Source organism: Helianthus annuus, chromosome 10, assembly GCF_002127325.2.
Source record: "Helianthus annuus cultivar XRQ/B chromosome 10, HanXRQr2.0-SUNRISE, whole genome shotgun sequence".
NCBI lineage: Eukaryota > Viridiplantae > Streptophyta > Magnoliopsida > Asterales > Asteraceae > Helianthus > Helianthus annuus.
The window spans coordinates 147,560,744-147,585,452 of record NC_035442.2 but is presented as its reverse complement, the minus strand read 5'-3'; the positions used below and the strand labels follow the sequence as shown (position 1 = coordinate 147,585,452).

Below are 24,709 nucleotides of genomic sequence, written 5' to 3'. Positions count from 1 at the left end.
CAACGGCTATGTGTTTAAAAAAAAGATCTAGGAAATATTAGAATATGGGGTATGGGGCGGGGGTTGTGGCGTGGGTTGGGTACAAACGCCCAAGTCACCACCCCAGGTGGGCTTGGGTTTCGGCGTGGCCCCTTAGGCGGGGGGTTTCAGCCCGAGCGTTGGGCGGGGCTATCAAGATGACATGGCGGGATCTCATTGGCCAAGACAAGTAGCCGTTTGTGCTAGCCGTTTGCCAACGGCTATGTGTTTAAAAAAAATCTAGGAAATATTAGGATATGGGGTATGGGGCTGGGGTTGTGTCGTGGGTTGGGTACAAACGCCCAAGTCACCACCCCGGGTGGGCTTGAGTTTCGGCGTGGCCCCTTGGGCAGGGGTTGTATTTGAGGGTAAAAATCGGTGAATACCGGTGCCGAACCGGTACCGAAAATACGTGACATTTTAGTTTGAGTTACTTTTTGTTATTTGACATGTTTTGTCATTCTTATAGAACGATTTAGTTTAGCGCGCCGCAACGCGCGCGCATGGTAAACAACCAGTTACAATAGTCGAATACCCATTGACCTGAAGACCCTTTCTCACGAAGATTCCAGAAAAAAAAAAAAAAAGAAAAATAAAAAACAGCTCACAGACACAAACCAATGAGGATACAACACTCACGTGGCCATCACGTGCTAGAAAATTCGGTCACGGCAACCCTCATCTCTTTCTTTCTCTTTCTCATCCACTCTTCACCGGCACCTTTCAAATAACGCCGATCGGAACTCATTTCGCCGTCGTACCACACACCTAAATGGAGAACGAATCGGCCGGTGATTTAGTTCCGGCAGTAAAACCGGAACTGCAAATAGCCTCTTCCGATCTCTTCCCACACGACTCCGGCGCCGAGAAAACGGTTGAAGCACCACAATCGGAGACGACTGATAAGGATATGTTGTGTCCGATATGTATGCAGATTATTAAGGATGCGTTCCTGACGTCATGTGGACATAGCTTCTGTTACATGTGTATCATCACTCACCTTGATAACAGGAGTGATTGCCCTTGTTGTGCTTCTTCTCTCACAACGAACCAGATTTACCCTAATTTTCTACTGGATAAGGTATTTGCTAAGGTTTGTTGTTCGTTGAATTGCTAGGTTTATATGAAGTACATGAATTAGGTATCATAACATGTTAATAGCTTGTTTGTTAGAAATTGTTATTGCTAATTGAGACTTTTGAGTGGATTTGATGATGAGTTAAATATAGGTTAATTGCAGTAATTCAATGATTACCTAATGGAAGCCTGGAACATGTTTTTGCATGGTTTGTGTTCAATCTGTCATGTGGATAGAGTAGAGGACCCTGCAGCTTGTCAAATGCCTAACATTGTTGTGACTTATACTTTTAAACTTTTATGATTTTGGATACAAGGTTGCTGGAGTATGTTATGTTCTCATGAGTCATGACTCTGTATATGTGGTTTGTGATCATAATAAGCAGCTATGTCAATGAAGTGAAACGATGAAACATAATAAGTTTGGTTAGGTGGTGAACCTCTTAGGCATTAATCAATGATGTTGCACAATATGGATACATATGATATGGCAAAATGACACGTCATAGCTTCATAAATGATGTAATTGGTGTATAACTGTTTTGGTTATGTTTAAATCAATCTTACATACTTGGTGTCTTTGTGGTTGGCTGCTTGCTAAAATTTGGTAATGTGAGTCTTTCCAAACGTACATGTTACTTTCTAGCATTTTAACTTAATTGCATTATCTTTTATCATGTGATAATATAAGACAATGCAACTAGTTTAAAATGCTAGAAAGTAGCAAGTATGTTTGAAAAAACGCACGTTTCCAGATATGTAAGATTGATTCAAACATAACCAAAAGAGCTATACACCAATTAAGGGTTGGACATTACTGGGTATGTTTGTATGTTCATCTTTTATTGTGTGATACTTTATTCTGTTTCAACATTGTTTGTTTGTACCTTGAAAAATATTTGATTCGCAATGCAGCTTATTGTTAAAGGTTTATCTGTACCAAATGTAGCTATTAAAGAAGACTTCCGCTTCCCAAGTATCAAAAAGTGCCTCCCCGTTAGAGCAATTTCGTCTGGCATTACTCCAGGTTAGTGCTTATTAAGGAATACTATCACCGTCTCATATGTTTCCCCTTGTTTGTAGTATATTTATTTTATAGATTTCTCTTATAGTAAAAGTGTTTGGAAAAACCCAAAAAGTAGTTGTAGCTGTAGCTGAATAGTGTAAAATGACATAAAAGGAAAAACAAGATAAAAAACCCAAAACATAAACACCCTTAATTAGAGGTAAAAATTTAAATTTGCATCATTAGAAATACCAACTTGTGTATCCTAAAATGTCAACACAATAGTACTTATCTTTTGGGTTATTTTTATTTTCTTTTATGGCATTTTACACTTTTCAGCCACAACTACTTTTTGATTCACTAGTTTGTTAAGTTATTGCGAACTTTTGTGCAAGTGTTATTGTGACACCTGTTGTGATCCTTAGACAGGGTTACCAAGTCTCAGTGAAGGAAGTGGATACATTATTATCACTGCTTTCTGAGAAGAAACGGAAGTTGGAGCAGGAAGAAGCTGAGAGAAATATGCAAAATCTTATTGATTTTTTGCATTTCTTAAGGAAAAAGAAAATCGATGAACTCAATGAGGTTTGTTTTATGAAATTCAGCGTTTTTCATTTTTAATATTTTTTAAAACTTTTTACTTTTGCAGGTGCAAACTGATATCCAGTATATCAAAGAGGATGCTAGCTTGGTAGAGAGACGTAGGATGGAGCTGTATAGAGCAAGGGATAAATATTTAACGAAAATGCAAAAGCAAGCTGGTGATTTACAGGAACCGAAATCTTGGTTTTCTTCATCAATAAACAAAGACAATAATGACCTTAAGTATGCATCCGCGAAAACACATGGTGGAGTTCCTACTGGTAACTTCCACCACAAGGATGTAGATGGAAAATCTCAAGCTTCCTCAATTGTAGCACAAGCGAGAGAAGCTTCCAGTGTATTGACTTCACAACATACAAGCCAATCAAGTCTTGCTGTTATACGTAAAAAACGTGTTCAATCTCAGGTCAATTCATATTTAATAAGTGTTTCTTTTTTTTTTTCTTAACCATGATTAGTACTGTATATTTATTTGTAGTCATCCGTTTTATGCAGTTTAATGACCTGCAACAATGTTACTTACAAAAACGCCGTCAACTAGTGAATCCATCACAGAACAATGATAAAAAGGATGCTGATGACATGCAACGGGAAGGCTATAGTTCAGCGTTGTCTGATTTTCAATCTGTGCTGTCTACATTTACACAATACAGGTACCTATGAGGCTATGATCGTTTCTATGTTTGTGTGGCAAAATTGTAATAATTGCTAATGTTTATAATTTTTGTATTTTTATTTCTCAATTAGTCGACTAAGGGTGATTGCGGAACTTAGGCATGGGGAGCTCTATCATTCAGCCAACATTGTATCTAGGTATGAAATATGATTGCACGTGTATGGCATTTGTTTATATTTTAAGTTTATCAAAAAAAATTGAAGTTTATACCAAAAATTGCATCATGTGTTTTACTACCAGCATTGAGTTTGATCGTGATGATGAACTTTTTGCTACTGCTGACGTTTCGAGGCGTATAAAGGTTTTTAACTTCTCAACGGTGAGCCTTTTTCTTTCTTCAAAATTTTTGGAAAAATTGTAGTACTGAAAAGACCATGATTGTTGCTAATCATGTATTTGAAGGGTTTTTTTTTTTCCAGATTGTTAATGAACCCCCTGAAGCACACTGTCCTGTAGTTGAGATTCCGACACGATCTAAGCTTAGTTGCTTGAGCTGGAACAAACATACAAAAAACCATATAGCTAGTAGTGATTATGAAGGGACAGTATTTGTCTGGGATGTGAATACTCAACAGGTAATTGGATTTTGGTTGCAAGTGATTTCCAGTTTTTAATATTAGTTTTAAGGTTTAGAAAACAATCTATATCGACTATTTTGTTAATTCGATCGCGTTTAGAGTGTGATGGAGTATGAAGAGCATGAAAAACGGGTATGGAGTGTTGATTTTTCACGTATAGAACCGTCAATGCTTGTATCTGGTAGTGACGATTGTAAGGTACTATTACTACTTATCTTTTCTTTTTGTAAGCTTTCATTTGTTAGTTATTAGAACATAGTGGATTATTTATTTTGATTCGTCAATAGTTGTAGTTTAGTTGTCTTTATATAACATGCCATTCTAGGAGTATTTGGTTTACCGTTTTGTTGCTTCGTATCGCGTCTTATTCTTTATCTTTTAGCTGTTATGTTTCTTATGTTATCATCTTTTTACTAATAACATATATTTTATCTTCATTTGTGTTCAACAGGTGAAAATTTGGTGCACAAGGCAAGAATCAAGTGCTATCAACATCGATATGAAGGCAAACATATGTTGTGTTAAGTACAATCCTGGATCCAGCAATCACATTGCGGTAATTTTGCTTTTATATTATAGAAGCGGAAAAATTTAAGCAATATTTAAAACAATCATCGGAATTTGCAGGTTGGCTCAGTGGACCATCATATACATTATTATGATTTAAGGAACACCAGCCATCCTCTTCATGTCTTTAGTGGCCACCAAAAAACTGTTTCATATGTTAAGTTTCTGTCCAATGATGAGCTGGCATCTGCATCTACAGACAGCACTTTACGCTTATGGGACGTGAAACATCATCTTCCTGTGAGCTACTAGTTCTCACTTGATTGCTTATCGTATTTTTTTGACTTAACTACAATTTTTTTATGACATCCATGCCAATTTTTCAGGTTCGTACCTTCAGAGGTCACACAAATGAGAAGAACTTTGTTGGTCTCTCAGTAAACAATGATTTTCTTGCTTGTGGCAGTGAAACAAATGAAGTATACAGTTATCATAAGGTAAGTAACACACCAAGTTTGTTAAATTTTTAGGGCTATTTGGCAATTGCATAAAAGGTCTCCGGCAAATGAAGTATACAGTTATCATAAGGTAAGTAACACACCAAGTTTGTTAAATTTTTAGGGCTATTTGGCAATTGCATAAAAGGTCTCCGGCTTACTTAAGACAAAAAAGAACCATTAAAATTTGTAATATTTAGATTTCTGGTAATTACTTAAAGAGTAAAATGCCATTTTTGTCCCTGAGGTTTGGCCAGTTTTGCGACTTTCATCCAAAGGTTTGTTTTTCCTCATCTGGATCCAAAAGGTTTCATATCTTGCCATTTTCATCTGGCTCGTTAACTCCTTCCATTTCGCCTTTAAGTCGGGGGTATTTCTGTCTTTTTTGTTAACTTAAAGGGCAATTCGGTCATTTTCACATTATGTACAAGCATTTTGCATAATGTATAAGTATTCAAAATACCCTTAACGGAGAAAAAAGACGAAAATACCCCTGACTTAACGGAGAAAAATGGATGGAGTTAAGGAGCCGGATGAAAATGGCAAGATTTCAAACTTTTTGGATCCAGATACGGAAGAACAAACCTTTGGACGAAAGTCGCAAAACTGGTCAAAACTCAGGGACGAAAATGGCATTTTACTCTTACTTAAAATAACTTATGTCAGAAATAAAAAAAGTCAACTTGGCCAAAAGTTTTTCACCATGTAAGCTGTCATGTCATCATTTTGACTTTTTATCATCTACATGCCTTAAAATCTTATTCAAGTTATTGGTATGTTTGATCATGACTCTATAGAATGAAAAATGGTAATGAAAGTTTTATGAATTTTCAGGCAATATCAAAGCCTCTGACATGGCATAGATTTGGTACACCTAACGTGGACGATAGTGATGAGGAACCAGGATCTTACTTCATTAGTGCTGTATGCTGGAAGAACGACAGTCCCACATTGTTAGCTGCTAACAGTCTGGGCACCATCAAAGTTTTAGTTCTTGCAACATAGATCTTGACCCTATCAGCCCGAGGCTGTGACCTGATCATTATATAGGATACGGGACATTGAAAAGCAGTTAGAAATACTTCTGGGCTGGTGCTTTTTGTTTGTACATACTCAGTTTATCGATAGGAAGAGAAACATGGTGTTTTGTCAGCTTTAGTTTGTTGGAACTCGAGAAAAAAAAACGTTTTGATTGTAATTTAATAAATATGAAAGTATTATTGAAACCGAAACAAGTAAAATAATGCTCCAACACACTTCCACACACCACTTATTTGAGATGAGAAAAGGGAAAACATATGGTTATTCTGTGTGATTCAACACTTGACATTTAAGCTTTTGCTGCCTTCATGGCTTCAAACCTTGGTTCTTTCCCCTGGAACTTCAAGCCGGCATATAATTTCATATAATCATCAAATACAAATTTTGGGTAAATTCGTTCATCCTTTGATTCTTCTTTCACTAATTTCTCAGCCGGATAGATCACCGCATCATTCCCTGGGTTATAAAAGGATGCAATCGACATTCTCGTTCCATTTGTTTGAGCAATTACTCTATGCATCACACTTTTGTACCTTCCGTTCGTGATCACCTGTGATTCAACCATAAGACATCAAAACCACTAATAGTTTTCATTATTAATGTTATTTCACAATCTTGTTTTATTCTTTTTCTTACCTCAATCTGGTCACCAAGGTTGATGACAATGGAATGGCGCATAGGTGGCACATCGATCCATTCACCATCCTTAAGAAGCTGGAGTCCACTGACTTTGTCATCTTGAAAGAGCAAAATGATGCCACCAGCATCGGTATGTGCTCTTAGCCCCTTGATCAAATCCGGGGTGGGGCATGGTGGGTAGTTGCTAACCTTGGTCCCGAAATTTGGACCCTTTGACCCATATAATGCTTTCTTCAAGTAACCTTTCTCCAATCCAAGATTCTCACATAGCAAATCCAAAAGTTCCTCTGCTAATTTCTCTAGTTTACTAGCAAAATCCCTCATTACTTCCCTGCATAATCATAATCGTAATCATAATCATCCTGCAAAATACATTGATTAAATCTACAAAATATTGTTTACCTGTATTCATCATCAAGATCAGGGATTTCAGAGATGTTTGAACTAGGGAGATGGCGCAAGAAGAAAGTGCTCTCCCAGTCGACGTTGTTAACTTCTGTCTTAACATCATCCAATGCTTTGGCTGTCACCATTTCTTTGAATCTTTGCTCCATACACTTCTTGTAATGTTCTTTTGTCATTCTTTCCACAGTATCCAGCAGCTCATGTGAAATTCCATGGTTCACCAACTACACGTACGATACATAATTAAACATTTAAAGCCGTACTTAAAATAACTGTCTGTGATAGTGTGCGATAATAGTTTTCAGGTAAATGTGCATGCTTGATGGTGACCGTGTTTTTATTCTAGTAACCATGAGAACCCCTTACAAGAAAACTCACGGAACCTCATCAATAACCAATGGGGTTGGATAAAACACAACTTGCGTTGCGTAAGTGCCTTTCAAGAGGGTTAACGGCAGAAAAACAGTGGAAGCTGGATTCAAAACCGAAACCTCTGCCAGAGGTCTCAACGCTTACCCTCTTGAAGGTTGTTTGATGATAAATATACCTCAAAGAATCCCCAGCTTTCACAAGCATCCTTAATCTTGTCCATGGTGGCTCTTCTCTCATCACCATTCAGCTTCTCCATGTTGATCAAAGGGAAGTTCTCCATCTCTATGCTTTTGAATAAAGTATTTCTTATATCTTGTGTGATCTGTGAAGAATGTGGTATGTTTGGCTTCCCATTTATAGGGTAAATTAATTAGTCATGATTGTTTAAGGTGGTAATGGTTGACCTATTCATGGCAGGATTAAGCTTGTTTATCTTTATTTTAAACTATGTTTAACATTATTTTATATATTAAAAATTATTATTTTATCATGTGATGCATGAATAGAGTATGCATTGCACATAGACATACATTGATTATTAAAACTTATTTCTCTGCCTTGTTAATCACATTGTTAACGTTAAGATTTGGATATAAATAGTTAGGATTGAGGACCCACTTATGGCTGCTCAAACATTTAGTTATATATACATATATATTCTCCTTCCATCTTTGTGTTAAATGGGTCATTTTTAACTCAAATTTGGGTTTTTTTTATTCTTCAAACAAATACAACTATTACAATACATAACTAAATGTTTAAGCAGCCATAACTTGCTATTTGGATGTGGATAAAGAATCTTTCACTGGAAATCAAGATGATGATGAATTGTATTTCCTTTGGAAGTTTGGTTTAGACCTCAAATTTGAATTTTTTTTGAGACCAAGTGAAGCACATTCGGAAGTTTGAACAACCAATAATTTAGTGGTATAATTATTTTCCATGACGAGGTACGACCAAATATGGTAAACATTATTTTCCATGACGAGGAGTCGAGGAATACTATTATCATAAGACACATGGGGTGGATTAGACCATGAGTACGACGTTTAACACTACCATTTTGTCCATGAGTGCGCGGAAGGTGGCATGATGAATGATGCCAACTTTTCAAGATAGAGGAGAGATGCCTTGCTCTTTATATTTATGAAATAACATACTAGTGTACATTAATACTTCTTACAGCCAAAATAAACAAAATACATGACCTCAAATAATTCATTACATACTATAGTGGAAGAATAATTCACACCAAAATGAATTCAACACAATAAACACAAAGGCCATATGACCTTTTATGCATATAAATACATACCTGTTTACTAAGGGTTTATTATAGAACCATAAATAATGTGAAATGAATCTGAAACATTCAGTTATTTCTTTATTTATCTAAGATTCTAACATGATTATTAAAATATAGGCAAAAGATCAAATACAAAGAGCCTTATCATACAAAACGTACAGAAGACATCAAAGGTAAAAAAAAACGTGGCGGCGTTTTCGTAACTATTTACTCGTAGAGTAATTATCAAAATTACCCTAAAATTATCTTGTAGTTAATTTTGATCTTGTAGAGTATTATAATTACTCTACAAATGATCTTGTATGGTAATTTTATCTTGTAGGGTAGTTTTGACCTTGTAGGGTAATTTTGTAGAGACCCATAATTAGTCTACGAATGATCTTGTAGGGTAATTTTGATCCTGTAGGGTACATACGAGTAAAATAATTACGAAAATACTACCACGTTTATTTTTTCCTTTTCATGCCGTAAGATAAGACTATTTGTACAAGATCTTTACCCTTAAAATCTATTATTGTTATCCTAATCTACTTGAATTAATGTATGCATAATTTATATCTAATCTAAACATTAATAAAAGACTACAATTAATGCCAGGTGACAATTTCTCCTTCAACTTCACAATTATATTTTTATTTTTATTTAAAAATATTTTGTTATCCTTATTATTATTATTATTATTATTATTATTATTATTATTATTATCTATAAATCTCTTAATTTCAATTTTAATATTATATATTAAAAATAGTTTGTTATCTTTATTCTTATTCTTATTATTATTATTATTATTATTATTATTATTATTATTATTATTATTATTATTATTATTAAATCTCTCAATTTTAATTTTAATAATATATGAAGGAATATTATATTTTTTTGTTTTCTTGTCTTCTTTTTTTGTCTTTGTTTTTTTTTTTTGAGGGGAGGGGGGATTATGATTTTTCATTTTGTAACAAAACTTTAGTTTTTATAATTTGTGTCACAAAGGTTAAATAATTTTAGTTTTTTTATTAGTTTTTGTTTTACCTTTTTCTCAGATTTGTTCGTCGTTCGTTGCTATTTAGCACAATGTTTGATAGTCACATCTGGCCCCTCAGGGTTTTTTTCATTCGTATTTGGTGGTCACATTTGGTCTTTTAAGTTTGTTTTACCCCCTCCACTTTCTAATACGCATCGTTATAAATTCGACTCCTTCTATGTTTTACGTCACGTAAGTCACTTTGTGTTGGAAATTCGTGTTTTTTTACGCTTTACCCGGTTTTGGTCTTCGTTCGATGCTACTTAGCATGGTTTTACGTCCCCATTTCCTCAACGTTGGTAGTACGTTTTTATGCCCACTGGCCCGCAACGCGGGTGTATTCATATATTATACACATGACATCTATACGTGCAAATTGATTAATTAGAAATAAATCATTTATTTGTTTTTATTTACAATTATAGTCATTTATTTTTTATTTTTCATAATAAATTCGAGTTAGTTCTCCCATTTTGTGGTTCTACATTGGAACTTTTTCTATTAAAAGGTTCAAAACAAACACATATATAAACCATCTTGAGAGATGGTTTAACATTTTTATCAACTCTTACCACACAATGTGCATGGTGGTGATATTTCAAGATTCATATAAAAAAAGTAAACTTCCATTTTGCTCCTTGTGGTTTGGTTGTTTTAACGGTTTTGGCCCAATAATTTAAAAAACGGTCATTTTCATCCAAAAGTTTACTATGTTTTTCCTATTTTGCTCCCCGCCTCTAACTCCATCCAAATTAATTGTTAACTAAAAGAGTATTTTGGTAACTTCAAGTATAAAACTAAGGGTATTAAAATAAAAATATATTTATTTATGTATATAAAATAAACAACTCATCTCTCCCTCGTTCACCCTTCCCCTCCCTCTCTATACTTTCTCTGCAACCAGTCACCACCACCACCACCCAACCAACCAACCACCACCACCTGCCGACCACTCCATCAGCACCTCCTCCCATTCGCCGGTATGAAATTTGAGTTCTCCCAAAACAACCAGATCTGAAAAGGGGATTTCTCCCCAAACAACTAGATCTGAAAATCGATTTCTTCTACAGATCAGGGTGGTCTGATATTGTCGCTGGTTCACCTTCTTTGTCGCCACTGCAACAAGATCTGAAAATCGTGCTAATGGAGGCAAATCACAAATATCGGAATCCAGTGGTACTGCCGGAACAAAGGCGGTAATGTCGCACATGAGAAGAAACGATGACAGACAACCATATCCCATAGACTGAAACACAAATTTCAAAGTTGAAAATTGTTAATGGGTTTTGGTTTGATTTGATTATGGTTTGGAAGTAGATTGAAATTGATTGAAATTTTGATGAATTTGAGGGAGAAACATTATAGGGGACTAATAAAAGGAAGTGGGAGTTATGTGCAAATTTTATGGTTTTAATGTCTAAAGCATGGGGTTTGAATGGTGGCTGATAGTGATGATGTCGATTGGTGGTGGTGACGGCTGATGATGGTGATGGAAATCCATTGGTGGTTTAAATGTTTGATAATGACAAGGATGATGCAAGTATTCTTAGACCAGCTAAGGTTTGTTGTGGGTTTTATAGGGTATTCCAGTGGTGGTACGTGGTGGTTGATGGTGGTAGCTGCTGGTGGAGAGAGGGGTGGTGGCTCCCGGGTGGTGGGTGACAGCGGTGTGAGGTGGTGGGTGGTGATGTAGGAGAGAGAGTGGTCTCTCTCTCTCTCTCTCTCTCTCTCTATATATATATATATATATATATATATATATGGGAGGGTTTAAATGAGAACGCTAAATATCGCGAGAACCGTGAGAACAAATGAAAAAACCACAAGAACTTGGTAAAAAACAATTCAAATTTAAAATTTCTTTTTACAATTATCATTATTGTTCAAATACAATGTTAGAAATTAAATTTACACATTTAAATTTACGTGAATTCGTAAATAAAGAAAATTTACACATGTGTAAGTTTGTCATTTACACATGTGTAAATTTGTTATATTTACACATGCGTAAAAAATCTAGTAACAATGATTTTGAGGGGAGAAATGAATTATTTGATGTTGTAAATTCTTTTTTGATGTTGTATTTTAATTACAATGAGGGTTGTATTAAAAAAATTCGGTTTTGATTGGTTTTTTCATTCGTTCTCATGGTTCTCGCCATATTTAGCGTTCTCAAGATAACCCTCCCATATATATATATATATATATATATATATATATATATATATATATATATATACTATATTATAAAGCATATCCGAAGGACTACTTAATGTAATTTGCCACTTCCCTTAAAACACCTTTAAAGCATGATGTATAAGTGTTTAAAGCACATTAAAATCAAAATTGAATTCACTTTCCCATTATACCCTCACTCACATAAAAAACACGGGTACAACAAATTAGGGTTTCTAGGTCAATCTCATCTCACATTTCAAAATTTTTATCTCGCCCCTTCTGCCTTTTCTCGCTCTCTATATGGCGATTCAGATCTATGAAGGTTTCCCTAGATCTTTCTCCAGATCGATGAAGATTCTAACAACCTAAAACACAATCACATCTCCACCGTCGTACGTCTCCAGATCGATGAAGATTCCAACAAACACACATGTTCTTACGGAAATCTGAAGCATGAAGCTTCGTGTGGTTGCAATCAGTTGGAAAAGGATCCAGGTATTTTTACTTTTTTATTTTCTATTGAATATTTTCTCCTATTTAGGGTCGATTTTTTATGTTTTTTGTTGTTTTGTTGTAGATGAAGATGGAGTGGTGGTGGTACACGAACCAGGGAGAAAAACAAAACTTTGCAGATCTGAGTTTTTAGCTACATTCAGAAGTTTTACATTCATATCTGAGTTTTTTTTTTCTTTTTTTTAAGACTTTGATATGCAAGGGCTATTTAAAAGTTTTGTTAGAGAAGATGACAGGCTAAGGAAACAAGCAAAACATGGTTAAGGCATGCGATGATTTAAAAGTGTTCCCAGGTTGAATATTGTCATTGTTGTTTATTTGTTAGTTAGGGTTTATGACAATATTACAGCAACGTGATCTATGTTTTAAGTGTTTGATGACGTCATGTTAGTTTGTAGAACTTGGAAAAGTTTTTTTTTAAATCATTATTCTTATTTTTTAAATGTTTTATTTTATGTGAAATTCAGATTGAGGAAAGTAACAAGTTGCAGTTCTTAACAAAGGATGAGTGTGGTCGGGTTTGATCTCGGGAACGGAAGTTGTGTTGTGGCGGTTGCGAGACAAAGGGGGATTGACGTTGTTCTTAATGACGAGTCGAAGCATGAGACGCCTGCTATTGTGTGTTTCGGTGAGAAACAATGGTTTCTTGGAATAGTCGGTGCTGCATCGAGCATGATGAACTCGAAGAATACTATTTCTCAGATTAAGCGGTTGATAGGCGTCCCTTTTCTGATCTTGAGTTGCAACAAGATCTTAAGGCATTTCCATTTGCTGTTACTGAGTGACCTAATGGGTTCCCGTTGATTCATGCTCAGTATCTTGGGGAAACAAAGACGTTTACTCCGACTCAGGTTATGGGTATGGTTTTTTCAAACATGAAGAAGATAGCTAAAAATAATTTAAATGCAGCAGTTGTGGATTGTTGCATTAGGATTCCTATTTATTTCCCTGATCTTCAAAGACGGGCTGTTATGGATGCGGCTTAAAGAGTTGGGTTGCATCCTTTACGGTTGATGCATGAGACAAGTGCAACTGCTTTAGCGTATGGAATATACAAGACCGACTTGCCTGAGAATGAGCAGCTATATGTAGGTAACGCCCTACTTCTTCGTACTTTCCATAATTAGAAAGCGTTGTTTGTATTTCTATTTTTAGAAGTCTTGTATTCTTGTAATCATCCTTTCGTTGTAATCGTTGTAAAATCCGAGATTTGGATCATAAATAAAATTCGTATTTCTTTAAATTTGTGTTATACATACTTCATACATGTTCATACATTTGGATTAATTAGGCAATTGATACATTATTCGTAAATTCTTGAAAATATGTGTTATACTTGCAAATTTGTGATATACGTGAATCATACGTCATTTGGATGCACATGATACCTATTTACGACATACATATACTAAATCATGCTTCCTCATACTTGTTTTTATGTCACTAACACTTAACCACCCTTATACTATGTTTATATTTCATAATATACCCTTAAAATACCTTAAACCTTCAATAATAAACATCAAGGACCAAACTTGCCAACATTTAAACTTGGTTTCCCCAGCCATACTCGCTCGTCGGCTGTGACCCCCCTCCCCTACCTGAGTCGCGCCCCGTGAGGACACCAGATCCGCAGAACCCATTTTTAGCTCAACTATTGGGCGATTTTGGTTTTGTTTATGTGTGTTTCTTCATTTATTAGCCAACTAACCAACCCTAATCATTCCCTATAAAACCCAACCCTTCTCCACACATTTTCCACTTTGCAAACTCATCTCTTTCACTCTCAAACACTCAAAAATCAGTTGGAAATTAGTAGCAAATCAGATTGGTTACAAGTTGCAAAAGTGAGCATAACTTCACTTATACTTCATCTTTTTCATTTATTCCTTCTTCTTAGCACTTGGAACAACCTTAGGTATGTTTTCACAGGTTTTCCATGGAAAACCAAGGCTGGAACATCAACCAAATAGGGTTAAAAGTGCAAGAAAGTTTCTATTTTGTATAAACACTTTGTTAAAATTACTTAAGCTTGTGATTTCTTCCAACATTCCTATGTCCTTATGCCACTAATCAAGACCATGATTATGTGTGCTTAAAAACAAGGTTGTAACATGTAAATCCAGAGGTTTAATCCTCAAAAACTTTCTGTTTTAAAAGGGTTTTAGTCCACAAGTGATGAACAAGTCCTAAACATGAATATGTGTGATTATTTGGATAGCTTGGGCTATTCTACCTACAAATCCACACATCACTTGATGTTTTCCTTGTTAGCTAGTGTTTATTTCATTTCTTCATTATACATTCATGACCATCCTTGTTGTCTATGACAACTTGTGCATTGGTGAATACAAAAGAGGTTCCAAAATGGAAGATTTATCTTCCTACCTCATGCATGACTTCTATGATAATACTTGTGACATTATTGGACTAATCTTATGATATATATATATATATACTATATGAAATAGATAATACTTATAGTAACCGAACCTTTGATGATAATCTTATGGTTATTTGTCAAAATATTAAGTTACATCATCTAAGAACTTGGTACTCGTTACGATTCTAATGGGTACTTTAACCCATGAAAACATTCAAACCCCTATGGGTTTCATAGTGTCAAAAATGAGTATTATGTGATTAGATGGTTATTTTCTCATACGTTTACTTTCCATGTACTTTTAATTCCGAATCCCTAATCTTCCGTTACCATCCAATACTCATACACCTACGTTTCTTCGTGCAGAAGGACTTGGTGTTCCATCCTCCAACAACCAACAACACCTCACGGATTAACAAGTGGAAGCTTGCAAAACCGTGAGTATACTTGAAACCCCCTTTTCGTTTACCACCTTTTGGGGTGTAACATGTTAAACTGTGAATACTACACTTATACTTATTTCGAAAATGCACAAACATTCCTTATACATGCACGCATACTTGTTACTTGATACTTTAAACTTGGGGTTATACGTTTTGTGTTAGACTTATCATTAACTTCGTACGAGCCTATCCTTGACATATGTAGTGCTATAGGATTAACGCACCGCCTGTGAACGTTGGGTTATGTTAAGATCTTATTGCGTTTCATCTTGGTTTGATTAGTTAGACACATGCCAGTTTATTGTTTATCTTGTTTCGATTAGCTTGCCATGTGGAATTGTTTAAACTTATTTTTATGCTATGTATGAAAACCTGTATATTCGCCTTTGCTTTTGCATTGAACTTTATTTTAAACATGTTATAGGTTGATGGTGACAATCGTATGGAATCTAGTAGGGATGACTAGAAACACGCTCGAGAAATTACTAGATTTGAATAATTAAGTTATGTTGAACTCTTGTATTTGTCTTTTATTTGTCGTAATTTGAATTCCATGTATTGTAATGACAATTTAAGCTATGAAATGAAAACGGTATTAATTTAATTATTGTCACAAATAGCGTTATGTGTGATGAGCAATCTTCCTTCGTCCCACTCCGATGATTCCGCCATTGGTTGGGGTGTGATAGTTGACATTGGGCATGATAGCATGCAGGTCTGCATAGCAGGCTTTAAGAAAGACCAATCGAAGATATTGGCTCATTCGTTTGATCGTTGTCTTGGTGGGAGGGATTTCGACGAGGTTTCGTTCCAACAATTTGCCAAAAAATTCAAAACAGAGTATAAAATTGACGTGTTTACGAACACAAGAGCTTGCCTTGGGCTTCGTGCTGCATGTGAAAAGTTGAAGAAGGTACTTAGTGCAAATCCAGAGGCACAGATGAACATAGAATGCTTATTCGATGACAAATATGTCAGAGGTTTTATTAAACGAGACGAGTTTGAACAGATTAGCACCTCGATATTGGAACGTGTAAAGAAGCCTCTAGAGAAGGCACTTACAGAGGCTCAACTCACGGTCGATAATATATATGTTGTGGAGGTTGTTGGTTTGGTTCTAGGGTTCCCGCTGTAATAAAGATTCTGACAAAATTCTTCGGGAAAGAGCCAAGGTGTACCATGAATGCAAGCGAGTGTGTCTCTATAGGCTGTGCTCTGGAATGCGCTTTTCTTAGTCCCACCTTTAAAGTTAGAGAGTTTCAGGTATAATCCTCTTTTCTTTCTATGTATATCAGTTCTATGTGTATATATAAAGGACCTAATATGGATCGTATTTTGTTTTGAAGGTCCAAGAAAGCTTTCCGTTCTCAATTGCTTTAACATGGAAAGGATCTGCACAAGAATCCCAGAACAGAAATGCGGAGAATCAACAAAGCAGTATTATATTCCCAAAGGGAAATCAAATTCCCAGTGTGAAAGCTTTGACTTTCTACAGAACTGGCACGTTTACAGTTGACTTACAATATGCAGATGTCAGTGAATTGCAGGCACCGCCGAAAACAGTACTTACACGGTATACGCCGTTCAAAGACTCAGAATTCAGGAAATTTTCTAATAATTTTCATCTTCTAAGTTTATATGTGCGTGATGATTTCCAAAGATTGGTCCATTCCAAGCAACACAAGGTGACCGTGCGAAGGTCAAAGTAAAAGCCCGTTTAAATCTGCATGGAGTTGTCTCTGTGGAATCCGCGCAGGTGGGTTTTTAACTTTTTATGTAGTTTTGGTGTTTAGTTTGTAGTAAGACGTTTTTATTGTTTTTTTTTCATTTTTTTATTTTAGCTTATTGAAGAAGAGGAAGTTGAAGTTCCAGTGTCGAAAGAACCATCAAAGAGGGATATTGATAAGGCTTCCGCTGATGTGGCATCTACCAATGAAACTGATGTAAATATGCAGGATGCTCCTGAGAAAGAGAACGATGCTCAAGAGGCAGGAGACAATCCTATTCAGATGGAGGCCGAAACCAAGGTTAGTAGCAACATATATGCTATATTATTACTATTGCTTTTTTTTCTAATTTGTTTTGTTGTGTAGGTGGAAGCTCCAAAGAAAAAGGTCAAAAAAGTCAACATACCCATTTCTGATTTGGTCTACGGGGCAATGTTAGCTGCTGATGTGGAGAAAGCAACAGAAAAGGAGTTTGAAATGGCGTTGTAGGACCGAGTTATGGAAGAAACAAAGGACAAAAGAATGTTGTGGAAGCCTATGTCTATGATATGAGGAACAAGGTAAGTTATTAGCTTCACAATATTATTTAAAGTATATACTTGGAAATACCGACTTACACAACCTCCATTGTTTTTTCAAGTTGCATGATAAATTGCACGAGTTTGTTACGGAACCATAGAGAGAAGCATTTATAGCTAAACTTCAAGAAACCGATTGTATAAAGACGGTGAAGATGAAACTAAAGGTGTATACATTGCCAAACTTGATGAGCTCAAAAAGGTTTGTCTTTTACACTTAATTTTTTTACTTATATTAGTTATATACATTTGACATTGTTCAAACAATTGCAGCAAGGCAATCCTGTCACACCCCCAAAATCCACAAGTTGAGTAATACCGCGAGGCGTGTGACTGACCAGGATCATACCACCAATCATACTGAACAATTAGTAAAATAAAGTAAAACGAAGTAAAACAACCAATCAAACATTTAGTGTTTACGAAAACAAAATCCCAAACCAAGTTTAAATGTTAGCGGAAGCATAAAGTTTAAAACCCATTAAGTAAAGTAAAAGTCATAATGTTTAATAGTAGAAATCTAACAGTTGATTCCTAGCCACAACGTCCACTCCTCGTGCAAGCTCCAGCCATGTACCTAATGTCACAACCCCCGCCCCCTATCTGTCCCGGGAACGGGCGGCCGTGAACATTCGTTTGTGGTGGTATCAGTTATTAATTTGGCAACGGAAATTTCATCAGGACCATAGTTAGGAAATATTTATCAGAGTAAAACCACCATATTTTATTTTAATAATCACATGGGTAAAACACAAGTTTCTTATTACAACATGTTTGTTGGTGCAGTTGTCTGTCGACTTCATCTTCGTTCGAGTCTTAGATTAGAACTGATTGTATAGTGCACGGAAAACGAGAAAATGGAAATTAGAGGTGATTCCGCTTGAAATGACACTAGGTCATGTTCAAGCGAAATCACATAAGCTTCTGATTCCGCTCCAAATGTTCATGTCTGATTCCGCTTGAAGTGTTGATGGTGATTCCGCTTGAACTGTGTTCAAGCGAAATCAGCCTGCCTATATATAGGCTATTCAAGCAAAATCTCAAGTTAGTCAGTTCAGTTGTGATTTCCGACGGCGAAGCTCCGTCGAAGTGTCTCTATGTCTGTAATTGCATTCTGATAAATACAAGAGATAATTAAAAGTGATTCCAGTGTTATACAAGCTAAACAAGACCGATTCAATGAATTCCGCCTCTGATTTAGTCTGAGTACTCTTCTGATCGACTCGTTAGGTCGTTTCACGATCCTACAAGTGGTATCAGAGCTCAGGAGGAAGAGTTCTTACCGTTTAGATCGTTTTCGCTGAAAAACTCTGATTTCTACACTTTCTTTTAACAATTAATCAAGTTTTCACGTTTAAAATCGGCCAAATTTTTCACAGATTATGTAAAATTGCATTTTAACAAATCCTTGAAAGTTTGAGATCAAAATTCGGCCTTAAACTAATAGAAATCAACAGAAAAACTGATTCCGCTTGAGCGAGTATTATCTGATTCTGCTTCAAAATACGTTATTCCGCTTGAGATTTTCAAGCGAAATCAGAGATTTCGCTCCAAATTACATATTCCGCTTGAAAAGTTGATCTGATTCCGCTTGAAAAAGTGATCTCGCTTGAAATTACAACTGGTTCTGCTCCAAGTTGTGATTTCGCTTGAGTTGTCTTGTTTGAAACCTTATTTCACTTGAAACATTTCAAGCGAAATCAGGTGTTCTGCTTTTTGTGTGATTCCGCTTCAATACGTTATCTCGCTTGAAAACTAATCTCACTTGAAACATTTCAAGCAAAATCAGTTTATTCAGTTTCAAGTTGTTATTTCGCTTGAAGTGTGTTTGTGATCTTTTGTGTAAAAAATTTGTTGAGATTGGTGTGAAAAATGGCAATCATGTTTGATGAGAAAGAAAATGATTATCTTGAAAATTTCAATGGTTGGTATATGAGAACTGTGGATAGTAGTTATAGAAATGTAGATGTAGATATCTGGATCAAAAGTTATGAAAATTTCATGTGCCAAAAGGATGAAACATTGGATGAGTTGGAAAAACGGTTTGAAATATTAATAGACAATTTGAAGAAAAATAATATTAGATTATCAAGTAATGAACAGATATCGAAATTGGCAGGTGCATTACCTGCTAAATGGGATGAATTCTTGATAGAACTAAAAAAGAGAGATTTTTTTCAAGAACTTTATCCAAAACAGTTCTTTAATGAGGTTAATGCAGAAGTTCGTAAGGAATATAAGAAAAGGAAGGAATTGATGAATGAAATGGAGAAGAATTTACAAAAATTGGAATTGAATGTACTTGCTGAAATAGATAGAAGAATTCATGTGTGTTTTGCTACAAAGAGTATTTTGAAATATGATATTAAAAGGAAATGTTATATTGATGAAAGCATGAATCCTTTTGATTTCCTTAAACTCTTTTGTGCAGGAACATACAAGGTGGAAACAAAGGAAATCACAAAGAAAGAAGAATCTGTGAAGATTGGATCTTCAAATTCTGAATCAGTATGCTATAAACATGATAAACTTGAAGCTGACAATATCAAACTCTTGAAGGATGCGGAAAGTTTGACATTGGAAGTCAAGAAGTTGAAAGATGAAAAAGCAAACTGATGATAAACAGATTCTTATTTTGCAGGGAAATTGTGAGAAACTGAAATATGAAAATGTTAAACTGTTAAGTGACTTGAACAGTTTAACATTAGAAAACAAGGTTTTGAAAGAGAAAGAAAAAGAGTTTGAAAGCAAAAAGAAATGTTCAGAAAATGAAGATTTCTGGATAAAGCTGGAAAACAAAAATTTGAAAGCAAATGAAACAAAATTTCAAGAACAGACAAAAGTTTTGGACAATGAAAAGTCTGTTCTTGAAAACATTAATATTGAAAATGAAAAGTCAATCAAGTCTCATTTTGAAAGAATATCTCAGCTTGAAAATGAAGCTGAGAATTCAAGAGCTAAAATTGATGAGCTTGAAAAGAAATTGAAAGGTTTTGTGACTTCATCCGAGTTTTTGAGTCATCCTTGTCCAAAACCGATCAATTCTGTTCCAATAAGTGACAATGTTACAAATTTTGACAAAGTCAAAATTGAAGATTGCGATGAGAAATCTGATGATGAAAATGAAAAAATTGAGAAAAAGAAATTGTTTTTGAAATTAAAAGAAAAGTTTCAGAAAACTAATTTGCATTCTACAGAAAAAGGTGAATGTTCAAAGCAGAAACCTTTGGAAAAGAATGCAAATTCAAAAAAAAAAAATGAAAAATAAGAAATTTGTTCAAAAAGAAAATAAAAGTTCATCAGATCAATCATCCAATTGCAATCAAAAATCAAAAAAATTGAAAAATGAAAACTCAAAAATAGTTGGTAATGAGTGGTGCAGGTTTGACCACAGTGCTTCAAAGCCAAATCCAGCTTTCAGGAGGAGTGATGATTACCACAGAGCCAAACAATGCTATGATCTGAGTATCTGGTGTGAAAGTGGTAACTGGTATGATAACAGAGTGTGTTACACTTGTTGAGTGAAAGGACACATTGCTATTAACTGCCAGAGTTGGAGTTATAAGATGAGAAGATGCTATAACTGCCAAATTAAAGACCACATTGCCAGAGATTCCCGATGAGATCAAAGAGAAGATCGAGGGCTGAATCTCAGAAAATGGCAAAGAAATCAGTCAGTGTCAAGCCCAAAGAACATAAAGTTCAAGAACCAAAAGTTCAAGAACAGAAAGTTCAAGAAAAAAAAGTTAAGCTTTCTCAAGGGCAAAAAGACAGACTGAGGAAGAAGAGAAAGAAAGCGAAAGAGTATCTCGAAAGAATTTTGTCCTCGGATACATCAGGAAAACCAAATAGCAGTTCTGATAAATCGTCTTGCTTTTCAAAGAATGACAAGTTTTGCAAAACGAATTCATCAGATACAAATCTGAGGACAGAAGAGAAAGGGATTCTGAAGAAAGATAAAGTTGTTAATCAAAAGATTAACAAAACAAAGAAAGTGAAGTTTTCACTTCCTGGTGATGAATTTGTTTCCCCAGAAACAAAGGAGCCAGTTGTTGGCAATGATCTTGACTCATCAAAGTCAAAGGAGCCATGTTCAGGCGATGAATCTGGTATGGTAAAACCAGAAGAGCCATGTGTTGAGGTAAAAAATGAGAATTCTGGTTTAACAATAGATGATGCAAATTTTCCACCATTGATGAACAAGAGTTCAAAAACACCCAAGAACCGTCAGGCTTGGGTGAATTTGTTCAAATGAAAAACCTGACATGCCGGAGTTCCCAGGTTGGTAAGCGTGGAACATGAATCGGCACATTTCTTGAGAAATTCATTTCGATGATATTTCGATCGACAAAGTGGTTAATCAAGGACATCAATTTCTACTTGATTTTCTAGAAGTGGTGATGAGGTTTAAAAAACCAGAAATGATAAATCTTTCATGTGTTTGAAGAGAACAAAGTAATGAAGTGACCCCGAACCTACAAGTGGTGGTTGGTAAACAAACTAATTTTTCAGAAAAACCATTTTGATTAAAACAAACTTAAGTGTTTTGAAATCACAATGGGAGAATAGTTTGTTGTGAGGGGGTGTTCTGATTGTTTACGCCAAGTGAATGGAGAATTAAAGCGATTCTCATCATGTTGTCAAGTTTGTACAGTTTGTTTCAAATTTTCCCAGAAAATCGAAATTGAAATATATTTTGATTTTAGGGGGAGTAAAAAAAATTGAAAATTTGAAAATTTCAAAAACATTGAAAAATGAAAAAATGAGTTTTGTTGATACAAGAGGAAATGATAGTGAATCAGTGGACTATCACAGCATGCTAGAGAAATGTAATGACAAAAGTGATAAACGATCTCACTAAGGATGTGACGATAGGCTCAGCTAGACTAGTAGATTTGCGATAACGACAAAAACATAAATGAAAAAGCCTAGTTCTAGTGGGAAACATGATTGAAAGCATAGTACTTAGTTTTGTCCTTCTTGATTGTGTGTCTGCTCAGTAATCGCTGAATGCCAAAAACATAAAAACTGGTTAAGTTTGTGAGCTTTCACAACTTTGCTGAAAATGACACTGTGATTGTGTATTTCTTTTGCAAAGACTTCAACTTGTTTTATTTTCTTATTTTGTTTAAACATTGGACTTTCTCTGCGTATATGGAAGTATCGACCTGATTGTTAATGTTTAAACATTCTGCTTTGTTTTCGCACAAATCACAGTTGATCAAAGTTTAAAGGCATTACTTGAGTTAGTGTATTGCATGATGAGGGGATATGCTGAGATCGTGGGGTCCATAAGAATGTAGTGCAAAATTAATATATCTTAACATATCGGTAAGCATTTCGAAAGTTTTTAGATTGAGTTTAAGTGGACAACAATATCGTCAATCTATGTGAATCGTTTAAAACTTAAAATGATCAAAAGATTAACGGTGCTAGTGATATGTCTCAAAACTGATATGATCCTCTTTCACAAATTCACAAAAATAATGTTTGTACATATTTCATTTCAGCATTTAAATTTCTGTTCAGTTTACATATTTTGGAAAATTTCAAAAAGATTTTCGACAACTGATGATGAAGAGCTGATTTTCAAAATTCAAAGGTTAAACATGACGAACTAATCGTTTGGATAAGAGTGTTTGAGTTAAAAATTTTGAAATGTTTAAAATGATTCTTTAATTTGAATCAGAATTTTGAAGGTTTCAAATTTTTGATAAGCTTTTAAATGAGAAAATTTGTTTATGAGTGTTTTGAGATTTGTGTAGGTGAAAGAAAGGTTTCTGATCCTGTTGCTACGGAAAGCCAGGATGAAATTCAGAACATGTGGAGAGCTTAATCAGAGACAAAGCCTGGAATTGATCTCAAGGTGATAGCTAATTCCAGACAGCGATCCCAGCTTGATGAGAGGGGGAGTCTGACGAGGTTAGAGCCAAATAGATAAAACCAAGAACATCATTCAAGCAAGACCGATCAATATTGAAGAGTTGTCATGTTGAAGACTCTCACTGAAGATTCCGTCAACATTCAAGGGGGAGTCTGTTGGTGCAGTTGTCTGTCGACTTCATCTTCGTTCGAGTCTTAGATTAGAACTGATTGTATAGTGCACAGAAAACGAGAAAATGGAAATTAGAGGTGATTCCGCTTGAAATGACACTAGGTCATGTTCAAGCGAAATCACATAAGCTTCTGATTCCGCTCCAAATGTTCATGTCTGATTCCGCTTGAAGTGTTGATGGTGATTCCGCTTGAACTGTGTTCAAGCGAAATCAGCCTGCCTATATATAGGCTATTGAAGCGAAATCTCAAGTTAGTCAGTTCAGTTGTGATTTCCGACGGCGAAGCTCCGTTGAAGTGTCTCCGTGTCTGTAATTGCATTCTGATCAATACAAGAGACAATTAAAAGTGATTCCAGTGTTATACAAGCTAAACAAAGACTGAATCAATGAATTCCGCATCTGATTCAGTCTGAGTACTCTTCTGATCGACTCGTTAGGTCGTTTCATGATCCTACAATGTTTATAGGGATAAACCCTACTTTATTGAATTTAAAACATCGTATTTTAGATAACTTTTATAGCCACTGTTTTCCAAGCCGTCAGTGCTCTCGAGCTGGCTTTTTACTACTTGGCTTTCACATTGTGTTACCTGAAACACGTGTTTAAAAACATTTGTCAGTGGGAAATACTGGTGAGTAAATCCCAGTTTAAACAAAAACATTTTATTAATTAAAACAGTATTGAGAGCGATTACATTTTTTATTTCTACACAATTACTCATTCAGTACTGTCAATCCTGACTGGTGGGTCATATTATATATTGGCTAACTCGTTATCCAATGGTAACGTACTGTCATCCCCGACTTACTACACGCAGTAGTAAATTTTGTATACAAAACCCCAACATACCGGCAGTAATTGAAGAACTACAAAGACTCAATCACCGCTTAATCACATTGTAAAACAATTAAGGTTTTGTAAAATATTACAAAAAGGTTAACAAAAAGAAGATAAACTCACATTGCTATCTTAGATTTCACGTAAGGGTTTCCTGGGAATAATTTATAATTTATACAAATGTACGTAGGTTAGTATTATAACCCTTTGAAAATATTAATGATACCCTCCCCGAGACAGTATTC

General features: G+C 35.2%; 2 protein-coding genes and 1 pseudogene across 5 annotated transcripts; 2 read left to right on the top strand and 1 right to left on the bottom strand.

The window, feature by feature from the left end:
* Positions 1 to 643: 643 nt before the first annotated feature.
* Positions 644 to 6,188, top strand: LOC110885988 (E3 ubiquitin-protein ligase COP1). 4 transcript variants are annotated; one of them, XM_022133732.2, is made up of 13 exons: positions 644 to 1,099; positions 2,045 to 2,122; positions 2,531 to 2,686; positions 2,751 to 3,110; positions 3,200 to 3,357; positions 3,452 to 3,517; positions 3,621 to 3,699; positions 3,800 to 3,955; positions 4,058 to 4,156; positions 4,410 to 4,514; positions 4,586 to 4,765; positions 4,852 to 4,962; positions 5,797 to 6,188. In XM_022133732.2, the coding sequence occupies exons 1-13, from the start codon at positions 791 to 793 to the stop codon at positions 5,965 to 5,967; spliced, it is 2,028 nt and encodes a 675-aa protein (XP_021989424.1). In that variant the 5' UTR covers positions 644 to 790; the 3' UTR covers positions 5,968 to 6,188. The 4 variants fall into 4 exon arrangements, with proteins under 4 accessions (XP_021989424.1, XP_021989427.1, XP_021989428.1 ...); XM_022133735.2 differs by having other exon boundaries at positions 666 to 1,099; positions 2,527 to 2,686; XM_022133736.2 differs by having other exon boundaries at positions 727 to 1,099; positions 2,011 to 2,122; positions 2,527 to 2,686.
* LOC110885989 (1-aminocyclopropane-1-carboxylate oxidase 3) lies at positions 6,139 to 7,730 on the bottom strand. Its single transcript, XM_022133737.2, has 4 exons — positions 7,595 to 7,730; positions 7,045 to 7,271; positions 6,640 to 6,973; positions 6,139 to 6,553 (listed from the first exon to the last, which is right to left on the bottom strand). Exons 1-4 carry the CDS (start codon positions 7,697 to 7,699, stop codon positions 6,293 to 6,295), a joined length of 927 nt encoding a protein of 308 aa, XP_021989429.1. The 5' UTR covers positions 7,700 to 7,730; the 3' UTR covers positions 6,139 to 6,292.
* A 5,183-nt stretch (positions 7,731 to 12,913) lies between these two features.
* LOC110882878 lies at positions 12,914 to 23,616 on the top strand (annotated as a pseudogene).
* The last annotated feature ends 1,093 nt before the right edge of the window (positions 23,617 to 24,709 follow it).

Bases quoted from the DNA above. Each gene is read 5' to 3' on its own strand.
- LOC110885988 (XM_022133732.2), top strand. From the start codon at position 791: ATGGAGAACGAATCGGCCGGTGATTTAGTTCCGGCAGTAAAACCGGAA. The intron at 1,100-2,044 runs GTATTTGCTAAG...TACCAAATGTAG, and splicing joins CTAATTTTCTACTGGATAAG to CTATTAAAGAAGACTTCCGC. The intron at 3,956-4,057 runs GTAATTGGATTT...GATCGCGTTTAG, and splicing joins GGGATGTGAATACTCAACAG to AGTGTGATGGAGTATGAAGA.
- LOC110885989 (XM_022133737.2), bottom strand. From the start codon at position 7,699: ATGGAGAACTTCCCTTTGATCAACATGGAGAAGCTGAATGGTGATGAG. The intron at 7,272-7,594 runs GTATATTTATCA...TCGTACGTGTAG, and splicing joins AAAGCTGGGGATTCTTTGAG to TTGGTGAACCATGGAATTTC. The intron at 6,554-6,639 runs GTAAGAAAAAGA...GTTGAATCACAG, and splicing joins ACCTTGGTGACCAGATTGAG to GTGATCACGAACGGAAGGTA.